Source organism: Sphaeramia orbicularis, chromosome 12 (genome assembly GCF_902148855.1).
Source record: "Sphaeramia orbicularis chromosome 12, fSphaOr1.1, whole genome shotgun sequence".
Lineage (NCBI taxonomy): Eukaryota > Metazoa > Chordata > Actinopteri > Kurtiformes > Apogonidae > Sphaeramia > Sphaeramia orbicularis.
Window position 1 is genome coordinate 74,364,485 of NC_043968.1, and position 15,137 is coordinate 74,379,621.

Here is a 15,137-nt window from a genome sequence, read left to right on the forward strand (position 1 = left end):
GTGTTTTTATTGTAACGTCTTATACATGGCTTCAATTTTGCTGCATTTTTCGCCTTTTGCCGTGTTTTTATCCTGTTGTGTCTTCTAATTTTTTTTTTATCTTGTGCTATACACATGGCTTTCATCTTGTTGCAGATCTTACGACACTGAAGTCTAGCTCCATCTTTCATAAAGTGTCTTCATGTATCTTGTTGCAACTTCTACCATGTTTTTATAAGATGTTTTTATTTTTTTGGTCTCGATCTGTTTTTATCTTGTGTCATCTTATACATAGTTTTCATCTTGTTGCAGCTTTTACCACATCATAAATCTTGCCTCATCTGTTGACGTGTGTTGCCGCATCTTGTTGCCCGTTTACAATGTTTTGCCTTGTTGCATCTTTTACATACGGCCTGATCACAATCAAGGGTACCAGAAAGGGTGCACAAATAGATAAAAAATAATAATAATCCTCTATCAAAAAATCAGACAGGCCATTTTATTTGTCTGATATTTCTCTTTTAAAGTCCAAAATATTTTTGTATTATGGTGTCTACTAAAAATTTCACAGGCTTGCCCCTGTCAATTCAGAAATTATTGGGTGTACGGACACTCCAGCCTGATAGCCTCCATATTTAATGCCTAGAAAGATATACTAATGTTTCAGCACTCAGGATAATCATGCATAGTTTATTGCATAGATGTCGTGTCCAAAGCATACGAGCTGAAAAATTCCATATATTGACAGAAACAATAAAATTAGACCCACATATTTTGATATGGTGTACGGACTCTACAAGATTGGAATGAAAATCTGGCTTACCACATGGTTGCATCTCTGTTAGATCTGTAACTAAGTCTTCCTGGTACAGGAGGAAATAAACATTTGTGAACAAGTTATAACAATATATCTATAAGGCATATACTCCATATTATTGATGGAAGTATATTGGTGTACAGACACTACATGAATTTTGTTGAACGCACCATTGAAAACATGCGGTTTGACATAAACATCCGTTTGCCACATTGTTACCAAATTTTCTGCAGCCAGAGAGCATACCAAAATCTGTCTAGTTGTGCATATGTAGTCATAATAATATTGAAATAAGAGGTTCTCATTCTATTATTACAACTAAAGGGCTGTAAAAGAAGGGTTTTCAGAACAAAATGGTTGATTGTCTTAATACTGAAAATAAGAATTGATAATCAAACAGCTGTTCAACAAAAATGATCAACAAATGAAAAGCAATGTGATGTGTGTATTTTGTAATAAAAAAGACACAGGAGTTGAGTAGTAATTATTTATTGTGTTACAAAACATTATGTACAATAATTTTGCTCTCTTATAACAATAAAATTGTGCACATGTTTTCACGCTCATTGGGTCGCCATTTTATCAGTTTTTATCCGATTTTCTTCAAATTTGGTGGATTGCAAGATCTAGTAATAAGATGGCCAAAGAAACATTTAGGGAATGGTTTTGGGGGGATCTTTGTGGAATACTGATTAATAACTGATACAAATATACTTGTACACCTTGATTGTGATCAGGCTGATAGTTTTTATCTTCTTGCGTCTTGTTGTGTCTTACATTGTATTTAACGTTTTCAAGTTGTTACATCTTTCATGTCACCTACATCTTGTGTTATTGTAGTTTTTTTTTTTACCCACAAATCATCTAAAACCACAAATAATCAGCTGGCTTTTTAAACTCGCAACAGGACAAAATATCAGCCAAGGAACTAATATTATTTATCAATATTGACCGATGACATTTTTTTGTAACCATGATACCATTTGTGTCCGTATTGCCCAGCCCTAGTTTGACAAATGTTAGCCTCAGTCCCTTTCCCGACCTCCTCTCCTCTCGACCCAGTGTAATGTTCTGTTTTAACCGCCTGACTGCTGGTGCCGTATGAGTGTGTGTGGCCTGTGACACTGTACTGAGTGGTCACCGTGTCAGTGGTGGTGTACTGGTTTGAACTCTAGTGCTGATTAACCTCTATGTTGTGGTCATACCCCTGCCTGGCTGACGTTTCAGACCTCACTCAAATAGGAGAGAAAATCCCTTCAGTTCCTTTTTGGTGTTTGATTGAGCTCGCCCTACTGCCAGTATAGGGCTCTATCAATGCTTGAACCTGAAAAGGTCACTCTAGTTCAATCAAGCATACTATTTTAAAAAAGGACAGACATGGATGGATTTAATGACTATTTGAGGATGGCCTGTTTTTAATAGTGTTGTCTAATGGTGACTTGGTACTTTTTTCTAACTCATCGTCTTTTCTTTTGATTCCTTTTTTAGCCTGGATGGGAAGAAAGAGTTCACACAGATGGACGTACCTTCTACATTGACCACAGTAAGCTGAATTCAACTTATTTTCTCAATGCTTTGTGTGTGTTGTGTGTGTATTTTATTCTGCATTCTCTTCATATCATCCACCTTTCTTGTCTTACGGCAGGAATGTCAAACGTGCGGCCTGCGGGCCAAATTCAACCCCCAAAAGGGTTCAATCTGGCCCGTGCAATAATTATACTTAGGAATTAACAATCAAGGGTCTAAAAATCATTTTAGTTCATGTTCCACATTCAGACCAAAATGATCTAAAGTGGGTCAGACCAGTAAAATAATATCATGACAACTACTACAGGGTGGGGAAGCAAAATTTACAATGAACACTTAGTTGTTTTTTCTCAGCAGGCACTACGTCAATTGTTTTGAAACCAAACATATATTGATGTCATAATCATACCTAACACTATTATCCATACCTTTTCAGAAACTTTTGCCCATATGAGTAATCAGGAAAGCAAACGTCAAAGAGTGTGTGATTTGCTGAATGCACTCGTCACACCAAAGGAGATTTCAAAAATAGTTGGAGTGTCCATAAAGACTGTTTATAATGGAAAGAAGAGAATGACTATGAGCAAAACTATTACGAGAAAGTCTGGAAGATACTATTAAAGAAGAATGGGAGAAGTTGTCACCCGAATATTTGAGGAACACTTGCGCAAGTTTCAGGAAGCGTGTGAAGGCAGTTATTGAGAAAGAAGGAGGACACATAGAATAAAAACATTTTCTATTACGTCAATTTTCTTGTGGCAAATAAATTCTCATGACTTTCAATAAACTAATTGGTCATACACTGTCTTTCAATCCCTGCCTCAAAATATTGTAAATTTTGCTTCCCCACCCTGTACATTTGTCTTTGTTTTAGTGTAAAAAAGTACAATTACAAGGAAATGTTTACATTTACAAACGATCCTTTCACAAAAAATGTGACTTACTTGAACAAATATGAACAACCTCAAATGTCTTAAGAGCAGTAACTGTAATTTTATCAATATTCTGCCTGTTATTAAATGATTTGTGTATTTGTAGATCCACTATGATCTGTAAGTTGTGTAAATGCTAAACTGAGACATAATGACATGTTAAAATTGCACTTATTTTTCTTATGAAATTTCAGGTTATTCACATTTTTTAAAACACAATTTGTGGATGTAAACATTTTCATTAGGGATAGGGTAGGATATAATTGTACTTTTTTTCACTGATTTGAAAATTATTATTATTATTATTATTATTATTATTATTATTATTATTATTATTATTTTTATTATTATTTATTTATTTATTTATTTATTTATTATTTATTATTATTATTATTTTAATTTACTGTTCTGGACCACTTGAAATCAAATTGGGCTGAATGTGGTCCCTGAGAGAAAGTGAGTTTGACATCCCTGTCTCGGGGTATAATTGTTGTTGTGTCGTCAAACATTTTCCAGTGACAGTGAAAACCAAACCCATCATCAATTATAGCAGTGACAAAGTGGACAGGCAGGCAGAGGAAAAGGCTTTACATAGTGCAACGGTATCACATAACTGAATGGCCTGTCATTAGATACAGGGTGAACATGATTTGATTGAAAAAAAAAATGACAGATTACATAAAAAGATTTTATAAATGAAGACATTTTAATTAAAAAAAAAATAGCACAGTTTCACAATACTGCACAGACATCCTAGACCAACTTTGGCTTAGAAATGAGCCTACATGTTCATGTCTAAGGAAATATGTGCATAATGTTTAAAAAAGAAACTAAATCAGGTCAAAGCCAGTATTTAGTCCAACCGTATGACCTCCACTTATTATGTCCTGAACTCTCCTGAGTAGGCTGTATATTTTTGTATTTTTCCTCTGTTCAGATAGTCCTGTATAGTTTCTGTAACATTCATACAGTAGTGGAAAAAAGTTTTTGGACAACCTTAAAATTTTACGCAGTCTCAAATATTATCATGAAATATTTGCAGAAAAATATTTTATGTTTTTCAAAAGGTGTGGCTGGATCAGGTACAAACAAGTGCGAATAATTTGTTTCTTTATTGTAACAAAAAAAAAAAAAAAAAAATTCTTGACTGTTGCATTCATGCCCTGGTATTTTTTCCTTATCTTGTTGAAACATCCTGTTTTAACCATGAAGGAACAGTGCACATGTAGAAGGTAACGTGGGTTTGGGGAATGGAATAATACTTGGCAGAAGTCAATGAATTAAGAGTGATTCTTAACTCTTTAAGTGCCAGACAGTTAAGGGGCTAATAAGCCTTAAAAGTGCCACAGAATTTGGCCGTTTTTCAGTATTTCGCGTCGTTTTTATAATATTTGAAGAATCCTGCAGGAAACCGCTCGGTAACATCCGACCGATTGCTAATTAGATTCAAAACGCACCGGACGCAGCCGATTCATTATTGATCGTAATTTGCATAATTCATAATAATAATAATAATAATCTTTATTTATATAGCACTTTTCATACATTAAAAACTGTAGCACAAAGGGCTTTACATATCAGTTTAAAAATCAGTACCGCCCCCCACCCACACCCACCCACTCACCCGCGCGCGCACACACACACACACACACACACACACACACATATACATGCAAACCCACAAGCTCACACATGCTTAAGAAGACTGACTGAGCACGAGTAGACCAGAACAAAAATGTACAAGTAAAAGTAAAACATCAATTTAGGAGGCGCTGTCTCAGGGAGCCATCCGCACCAGGAGGCAGCCGCCGACCCCGGCGACCAGGCACCAGCAGCACAGCCCCGCATCCCAACTAGTGGGAGAGGGCCAACTGGGACCCCCACCCACCAGAAAGGAGCGGACCCCAGTGAGAGAAGGCGCCACAGCCCCCGGAGTCCACAGCCGCCCCCCGGCATGGAGGGCTCCCTCTGATGAAACACCGGAGAATAAGAAACATTAAAAAGATATAAAAATATTATTCGGTCGCGTGACCTCAAATTCCCGTCTGCTTGGTCTCAAAAGGGGGACACAGAAAGAATGTCATCGAAATGTGAGAAAGAAATGGGGGTGGATGGTTTGTTTGTACACAAATATGGCGTGTTCTCCAAAGCCGATCTGATCGGCCCGTGGCACTTTACAGGTTGTTTTCGTAAAGCCGATTTAATCGGCCCATGGCACTGAAAGTGTTAAAGCAATATATCACAAAAACTGTCCAAAAGCTTTTTTCCGCTGCTGTATTTTCTGTAAGTGGTTTTTAATGCTATTTTCATATTTCCTCAATACTCTGGTTGGATCTTGAGTCAGTGATTGAGGAATGCACATGTGTCCTCACTCTGTTCTTGATAAAATAACAAACCTAGCGGACAGACAGATTTTTCCTGTTCTTTCCTTAAACATTTGTCTGTCTTTTGTCTTCAGATACAAAGAACACTCAGTGGGAGGACCCTCGCCTGCAGAGTCCAGCCATCACAGGACCTGTGAGTACTTTAGTTTGAGCTGCTGCTTTCCTTCAGACAGCCTCAGCCGTGACAGTTTTGCAACATGGAAGCAGAAGGGTTTTGTTTTAACACTGTTGTACTAAGTGTGTGTCATTTGTAATATCTTTGCAGTGACAAAGTGATTTATCTGTGTGGTGCAGAGGTCACTTAACATGCCGGCACCTTCGTGTCACTTTGTGCACCACTCCAGATATGGTTTCTCCTGTAAAACTTCCATATCCTAGTGTTGCTCATTGTAGTTCTGAGAGCAGCAGAATTAATCAAATCACAAACACAATGTCAGACTGTGCAATTTTATAATCACAAAAGGCTGTAATTTAGAAGTTTGAACTTTGTGTTAGTGGAGTGATAGTTTGACCCAGTTCTACGTTTGTGGCAGTACCCAAATTAATTTTCCTCTTTATTTAACCTTTCTTAAGTGATTTATCACCATTTCTTATAATATTGTCCTCTGTATTTTGTGTTTTTTCAGTGTGAATAATGTATTTTCTTATTTTTATTTTACTGATCGTGTAGATGTTCATAAAAACTCAGATTAAAGTTGAGGATTATTATATCAAAAACAGAGAAAACTGAAAAAAAGTGACTTTTTCAGTCAAATCTATCATTAACTGAACATAATCTTAGCGTCTCCATCCACTGTCATTGATCCAACTCCATGGGTTTTACTGGTGAGTCAATGTTGTAGAAGATGACGGTGTTTCCACGATAACTACGGAGCCTCTGAACGTCCAAATGGGTCATATCTGATGACCATGAAAAGATGAATAACTGTATTTTACACCAATTATTGACATGGATTGATAGAATCAGTGGGTCAACAGGTATTAAACAGTTTAGCTCAGTAGATGGTTTTTATGGTGCGACTGGGATCAGTATTCCATAAGTCTGGCAAAATATTTAAAACAATTATAATAAATTAAAAAATCTACATAAAGTAAAATTAAGACTGGTGAATCAACGTTGTAGAAGATGACAGTGTTTCCACGGTAACTACGGAACCTCTGAACGTCTAAATGGGTCGTATCTGATGACTATGAAAAGACGAATAACTGTATTTTACACCAATTATTTCAACACTGTCATAGGTTTAGTGGTTCCGAAGTTATTGAACATTTTAAATCAGTAGATGGTTTGCGTCGGTGGTGGATGTTTGGGTCTTTATGGTAAATGGAATGGTAAATGGGCTGAACTTAGATAGCGCATTTTCTACACCTTCATGGTGCCCAAAGCACTTTACAATTCCTCACATTCACCCATTCACACACACACTCATACACCAGCAGGCGGCTGGAGGGTTGAAACTGTTTTTGTATTTTAAAAAAAAATAAAAAATTATGTTTGTATATTTGATCTTGCAGCTGCAGTGTTGTCCACAATTTTCGCTAGATGACTTTGTCACCAAATCATAAAACTCTTGTATTGTTAGAGTGTACTGGTACATACACTGAACAAAAATATAAATGTAGTATTTGTGTAACACGAGACATGAGGCTCAAAATGAGCTCATGATGTCTTATAATCATGATTTGTAAACAAACTTTGTGTCCATTTCTGTGAGTGTGTACTTACTCAGTGATGCAGTAATTCCTCCCACAACACAGGTGTGTCATATCCACCAGGCCCCACAGTGTCCACATGAATGTCCCTGAATTCCAGACGCAGTAGTGTTCTAATAGACATAAATCTGTACCACATTGATAAACAAAATAACCTGTGTATGATTTAATATATTGCGAAACACCTAATGCTATTAAAAATGTAAAGTGTCACATGGGGCATTTATATTTTGCTCAGTATATTTAGGACATTGAAAGCTGACCTTATTATTCTTTGATTTCCTTGTGTTTCTTTGTGTTCAGGCTGTTCCCTACTCCAGAGAGTTCAAGCAGAAATACGACTATTTCAGGAAGAAATTAAAGAAACCGGTAAGACTTTATTACCCTGATAAACTTTTAAAGTCTGTAAACTTTTGCAGTACAATGTCAGTGCAGGTAATCCTCCTCTTTCACACCCTTCTACATGTTAAATATTCATTGTCATTATATCACACTTATTTTTAATTAGCACTTGTCAGGTGATGTGGCATTATCAGAACTTTCTATTTCTCAGCCCTTAAGAATATAATCAGTGTGAGCATCTGACGGCAGGGTGATGGGAGCTTCAGTCTTGTCAGTGGGATTTTTGTGGTATACACAGTGAAAGAGACTAACGCACCACTAGTATATTATGAGACGTAAGAAAAGGTAATAATTATTAGAATAATTCTCAAATTCCCATTTGAAATTCTGTTCATGGAATGTCATTTGTAGATTGTTCTTAGTGTATGTGCTGCTTATTTGGGTTTTTGTTGTCATTAACCATTAGGGGTCTGAGCCTATTTTGGCCATTTTTCAGTACTTTTGATTTTGCCTTTTTATACTATATAAAGAAATGTTTACTATACCCATGTTTGGTATCTTTTTTTCAGCACAACTTTGTCTATCTCATCTGTCTATTATTTTTTTCACTTTAACCTACTATATCAACACAAAAGGGCAAAAAACACACAAAAAACATAAAATCCGATTTGAAAAATTTGTATAATTTATTGCATAAATAACACAAAGATGCTTAACAAACCTTTTCAAAGACTTTAGAAGTGAATATTGGTTCCAAATATTAGGTATGTAAAATCAAAATTGTAGTAAATTAAAACTATACTCAAATATTTGACATAAAAACAAATCTTTAGATAGGGGTTTTCTCCAGTTTTCTCACTCCTCCACCCACCCCTACCCCCCCAGTCCTCCCGGTTTCCACATCTGGTTCAGGTGGGCGGTCATTCTCACCCTTAACTGCAATGCTAATGCAGTCTGTGGATTAGAATCTGCAGATTGGGCCAGTTTTTTCCATTTTGAAAAAGGACAAATAAGGACAAAGATATGGTCAGAAATATAACGCCCCCACCACCTCATTTTCATACTTTTACTCCCATTTGTTTACTCCGGTTTCAAACTGTCATATCTCCGGTAGTATTTACTCTGTCAATATCAAATAAAAAGTGGGAGAGTGTTTCAAGTCTGCTTTTCATGTGTCTTTTACCAGATGTTTTACAAGTTAGATTTAGGACAAATGTTGCGTTTTCACAGCAAAGAGAAAAAGCAGCATCTTTTGTGTTTTTGTAGCCTGACATGAGGATAAGGCATTAACAGTAATTATTGTTCACTAGTAAAGTAACTATAAAGTGGACTTGGCTGGAGGACTGGTTGAAAATGATTGATCAAATTCACAAAATGGAGAGAATAACATTTATGCTGAGGCTGCAAGCTGAACTTTACATGATAAGGTGGGGCAAATGGATTAGTTTCTTTAAAAACAAGTAATGTGTGGTTTGTTTCATAGTCCTGTGAAATGTTAAATAAACTACTGCTCTAAAAATGTAATAGTGCAACTTGATTGCTATTTCATAACTGTAACCTAAATTATCTTTACTATTAGATTGTAGCTATTATCTATTGCCGATTGTTATTTGTTGCTACATTCTGTATGACAAAATGATAAATTCCTAATAAAAAAAAAAGTGGACTTGCTACCTAGTCAGCTAAAGCATTTTCACCATAGTTAAAAATGTCGAGATAAAACTATCCTTTGTCCATCTGTCATTACACCCATTTCACCACAAATAATGTTTTCTTTTTAACTTTTTTAGGCCGACATCCCCAACCGCTTTGAGATGAAGCTCCACAGAAACAACATATTTGAGGAATCGTACCGTCGGATCATGTCCCTGAAAAGGCCGGATGTTCTGAAAGCACGGCTGTGGATTGAGTTTGAGTCAGAGAAAGGACTGGACTACGGCGGAGTGGCCAGGGAATGGTTCTTCCTCTTATCAAAGGAGATGTTTAACCCTTACTACGGCCTGTTCGAATACTCTGCCACGTAAGTGTCTGCTCAGTAGTGCTTTAGAGTCTAGAGTTAGCTGAGGAGAGGCCGTGAGTTCAGAGCTGTGGAAAAATCCTCCTCCAGTTGTGCTCTGTTGTTTTTTTCCACAGTGTTTTGAGGAGCTGGCCTGCCCTTGTGTTGTCCTATGAGACTTGTTGGAGTTTCCTGTAGACTTTGATTAACTTTTCCTGTCATTCACAAACCCATCCTGAAACAAATATTTCCCACATACAGGCCACGTCAAGTGTCATGTGTTTTGCTCATGATCATGCTTTTCTTGGCACCATCAATTCAAGATAAATCCTCTGACTGTTTTCCCAAGGATAGTTTAGAAGGAACTTATTTCTTCTATATTTTCTTCAGGGACAGATTCATTAAAACGTGAATAATACTGTCACTGACTTCCTGAAAAGACTTAACATTTCAGAAACAGGCCAGTATCACTAGAATGTACTGGAGGTGGTTTTAAAAATCACACCTAAATGTGCCAGAGTAACCGCAGAGTAATAACCTTATGGTGGCTCTGATGTTACATACTGATCTGGTGCTACATAAACAAAATTTGATTGATTGAGTGGTTTGATTGGTTTTCCCCTGTAAGTCGCTTCGGAAAAAAGCATCTGCCAAATGCATAAACATAAACATACCAGTGACAGTGATGTATACTGACCGCCATGTCAGGGAGGGACAGCTCAGCTTTAATGAATTTCTACGGGAATTCTTGTATATTGTGTCCCTTTCAGAAATTCTGTGGCTGCATATCATTAGCCTCATAGCATAATATCCTTAGTCATGTTTTTGGCCAAATTGTAATACCTGCATAATGTTATTCTCCTAATAGTACTGCCTCATTTTATGCAGATATCACAATTTGGCCAAAAATATGACTTTAAGGTAGGGATGTAAACAATTCATCAACTATCAATTAATTGTCGATAAGAATTTGCTCGATTAAATTATTCATTGTTGGTTAATTGCCCTTTTCCACGGTGGGATTTGTGTGTGTGTGGGGGGGTCATCTCCGCTGAAATCTCGCTCCATCATGTCAGGTGGTGATGCAAAGTCAGAAATGCTCATTTCTTCTAAACTGCCCCTCTTCAGATCCATTTATTTTATATAATTTCTATAAATCTCTAAATGTCATTGCCTGTACTGTACCCAATGGTACAATAAATCAATCATTAAGGAATATGACATGCTTTTTTCATGAAGTATATAAACAGTATTTAGCTTTTATTCCTATAGACCCTATCGAAAGAGAAATTCAGGTTTTACTATTTAGAGTAAAAAAAAGTCTGCATAAGATTTCAAAAAATATTCCAAGGCACGCTGTAGGATTTGTGTAAAAATAAAATGCCTTTATTACTCCATGGCAATCTTTAAAATACAGCCAACGCGTTGCAGCCTCTGGTCTTCATCAGGGCTTTTTTCAACAGAATATTTTTTGAAATCTCTCTTGCTTATGCATAAACACAGTCCACTTGTTTACATAACAAACCAAAACATCACTCTGGATTTTTTGGAAATTGTATTGTGGGAAGTGAAAATGGTTTCTCACGGATTCGGCAGGAAAACGAGCCAGATCGCTACAATGTAAACTCCTCCAATCCACCAGGGATGTTATACAGAATGAGTCTGGTCGGTGGATGGAGGTAAAGGCCACATCTGGGTTCAGCACTCACAAAGGGACAGACAAACTGCTGCTACATGAAATTCACATTCCCACAATGCACTTAACAAAATTTTCTAAAAGGCCCGAGTGACATTTGTTCTGTAAACAAGTGGACTGTGTTTATGATGGAGTCATCTTCGAAATTGTTCACCATGAGGGAAGTGATTCAGGTGTGTATGCACAGACAGACTAATGGATAAGAGATAATTACAATGTGACTGGGGTGATACAAATGTGAAAAAAAAAAAAAAAATGCGATGAAAGTCATACCTTCTTTAATATTGCCACAAATTTTTGCAACTTTTGTTTTTTTTTTCTCCTCCTGATATTCTTGCAGTTTTTCTCTTGTCCCTGTCTCATGCTATAAACCACAGGTGTCAAATATGCGGCCCGGGGGCCAAAACCGGCCCGCCAAAGGTTCCAATCTGGCCCGCGAGATGAATTTACAAAGTGCAAAATGCAAAAATTATCCTGAAGATATTAACATTCAAGGGCATCAAACTCAAAAATAATAGCATAATAACCTAGAAATAATGACTCCAAATGTTCTTCTTGGTTTAATGTGAGAAAAATAATATGACATTATGCCGATAAATAATGGCAACACTAATTTTTTCTCTTTCTATTGCAAAGAACATTAAATTCTGATATCCTTTAAGAATAAAATGTCAATAACCTGAACAAATATGAACAACCTGGAATGTCTAAAAAAAAATATGTACAATTTTAACAATATTCTGCATTTTTTGTGCCTTGGTAGATCTGATCTGTAATGCACATATATAAATCATAACCTGAGGCAGAATATTGATAAAATTGCACTTATTTTTCTTCAGAAATTTCAGTTTTTTCCAGTTATTCACATCTTTTTTTGTTTTGAATAGAAATAGTTTCATCGTTTAATGTTATTTTTTGCACTAAAAAATTTGCAGTCGTCATTATTTATGTTATTATGCTATTATTTTACTTGTTCCGGCCCGCTGGAGATCACATTGGGCTGAATGTGGCCCCTGAAAGAAAATGAGTTTGACACCCCTGCTATAAAGCCTAGACTTATTTAGGGGAGCGTAAGGCCTCCTAGGAGCCCCTGGTTTATGTTTCTACTTCATTCTAAGACTTTCTGCAAAGCTAGTGAAGAATAACCAGGTTGTGATTTTTCTTTACTGTTACAAGTGTTGTTTCCTTTTTCATTATTCAGATGAAGCTTAGCAACAGTGTTGATTTCTGAGACGTATGGCTGCATAAATACAGTTTCACGAAAGAATGGTCGTTAACTTTTTTGAATTGAAGTGAAACTGCAATGTAATATAATACTCTAATGATGAGCTACTGCTTTGTTGTTGATAAAGACAAGGATGGGGAAATGAACCAAGTCATAAAACTGTTTCCCGCAGAAAAGAAATGTTGCTACCACCTGCTTGGAGAATAATCTGGAAATGTTTTGTTCTTTCCAGGGACAATTACACTCTCCAAATCAATCCTAACTCTGGCCTGTGCAATGAGGATCATCTGTCTTATTTCAAGTTCATTGGACGTGTGGCAGGAATGGCTGTGTTTCATGGAAAACTACTGGATGGTAAGGTGTATGAAAGAGAACCTCAAACCCACCACTGAACCTCATACTGTTCTTTGACCTGTAGATTTAGGATTAACGAATGGAAAAACAGAGGTCATAATACCAGTCATATTTGTAAATTAAAACTAACTGAGCGTAAGACCACAAATCTCTACATATATATCAATACAACAGCTGTTTGATTTTGTGATATTTGTAATAGTGGAATAGTTCCATCATCAGATTTTCTTCATTTCTGTGTTTGTATTTTAGAAGAATGTGTTCATGGTGACATAGATTTCAAAACATCTTATTTCTTGTGAAGCAAATAGATACAGATTTTAACTTCACATTTTCACAAAGAAACACCCTGATGGCTTTATATTCACAAACTGTTCACCACTATGTCAGTTTGTAAATAATTATTACCAATAATTGTTTCTTCAAGCATTCTAACTACAGTAAATTAAGGGTTGTTCTATGACTATCATGTTTATTTTACTTTATACCTTTTTTGTGATTGTAGTTGTACCTGTGTTATCCATTTGTATTTTGATGTTCTTTTATGAAGCATTTTGAGACTTCTCTTGTCTATGAAAGGTGCTATGTGAATAAACTTTGCTTGCTTGCAAAGCCACTAATACTACTTCCCTGTAGATTTATGTACAGTATTGAATAAGAAAATGCTGAGTCATCTACAACACAGACAAAACTGGGAAAAAATTAATCTCAAAAAGCACTTAAATATTTTTCAACTCATAAAGACCCAGCGCTACTTTTGCGCCAGTTCCAAAATATTTTTATCTTTATATTTAACCTTTCTTAAGTGATTTATTACCATTTATTATACTATTATCCTCTGTATTTTATGTTTTTTTCAGTATAAATCATGTGTTTTCCTATATTTAAGTCACTGATTATGTAGATGTTCATAAAAGCTCAGATTAAAGTTGAGGGTTATTATATCGAAAACAGAGAAAACTGAAGAAAAAGTGACTTTTCAGCAAAGATATCAATAGACAAACGTAAAAACAGATGTCTCCATCCACTGTCATTGATCCAACTCCATGGGTTTTTACCGGTGAATCAATGTTGTCGAAGTTGCCGGTGTTTCCAAGGTAACTACGGAGTCTCTGAACGTCCAAGTGGGTCACATCTGATAACCATGAAAAGATGACAAACTGTATTTTACACCAATTATTTACATGTATTGACCGGATTAGTGGATCAGTAGGTATTGAACAGTTTAGATCAGTAGATGGTTTTGGTCACCAGTGGATGTTTGGGTCTTTATGGGTTAATTTTATGTGTCTGATACAGGTAGACGCTCTTTAGTTTGTATAAAAATATGTAGAATCTGCAAATACCATTTATGTGCACGTCTGCTTATGTTGGCAGGTTTTTTCATTCGGCCGTTTTACAAGATGATGCTGGGAAAACAGATTTCTCTTAAAGACATGGAGTCTGTGGTAAGATTGACAGTGCGACTACAATAATATTAACTCACCTGTGATTACATAAGTCAACGCAGCATAAAACCAGTGATATCAGGTATTTAGTTTTGCTTAATGTTGTTGGTCTGCATCCCTGCAGGACAGTGAATACTACAACTCCCTGAAGTGGATTCTAGAAAATGATCCCACTGAGCTGGACCTGAGGTTCTGTATCGATGAGGACAACTTTGGACAGGTGGGTAGATGTCCCTCACATCACACTGACCCTTTAATCCCTGATGTGTCTGTGGTGCTCATTCTGAATGCATTATTTATTTTAAATATTTGTAAAAAAAAATTCAACCTTTTGCTCAAGTGGAAAAATTTCAAAACATGCTGATAGAATAGACGGTTCATCTGAGCATGTGTAATGTGGGGGAAAACACAGAGCAGTGAGTAAGACTGGCTCACTATAAAAATAGACAGTTTAGATTTTTTGTTTTTTTCCTTTTTGGACCATTTTCCTTGTCGTTTTGTGTTTTGCTGTTGTTTTCAGTGTTGTTGTGATTTTCCTTTTTTCTTTTTTTTTTTTTTACTGTGTTTTTACTTACCGTATTTTCCGGACTGTAGAGCGCACCTGAGTATAGGCTGCAGGTGTCCATGTTGTAACGTGAGTTATTTACACAGAAAGATGGTAAACAGAAAGATTATTCAAATATTTATTTCCATACCTTAACTGCTTTTTTCCAAACAGTGCCTG

At 36.2% G+C, this 15,137-nt stretch overlaps 1 protein-coding gene across 4 annotated transcripts in view; it reads left to right on the forward strand.

The window, feature by feature from the left end:
* The window catches only part of LOC115429720 (E3 ubiquitin-protein ligase NEDD4-like), a 66,688-nt gene that overhangs the window by 42,395 nt on the left and 9,156 nt on the right, over positions 1–15,137 (forward strand). For all 4 annotated transcript variants that reach the window (XM_030149411.1, XM_030149413.1, XM_030149409.1 and 1 more), the window contains 7 exons: positions 2,285–2,339; positions 5,714–5,772; positions 7,656–7,721; positions 9,485–9,714; positions 12,844–12,965; positions 14,343–14,413; positions 14,538–14,633. In XM_030149411.1, coding sequence (XP_030005271.1) covers positions 2,285–2,339; positions 5,714–5,772; positions 7,656–7,721; positions 9,485–9,714; positions 12,844–12,965; positions 14,343–14,413; positions 14,538–14,633 — 699 coding nt within the window. The remainder of the gene's footprint in view (positions 1–2,284; positions 2,340–5,713; positions 5,773–7,655; positions 7,722–9,484; positions 9,715–12,843; positions 12,966–14,342; positions 14,414–14,537; positions 14,634–15,137) is intronic.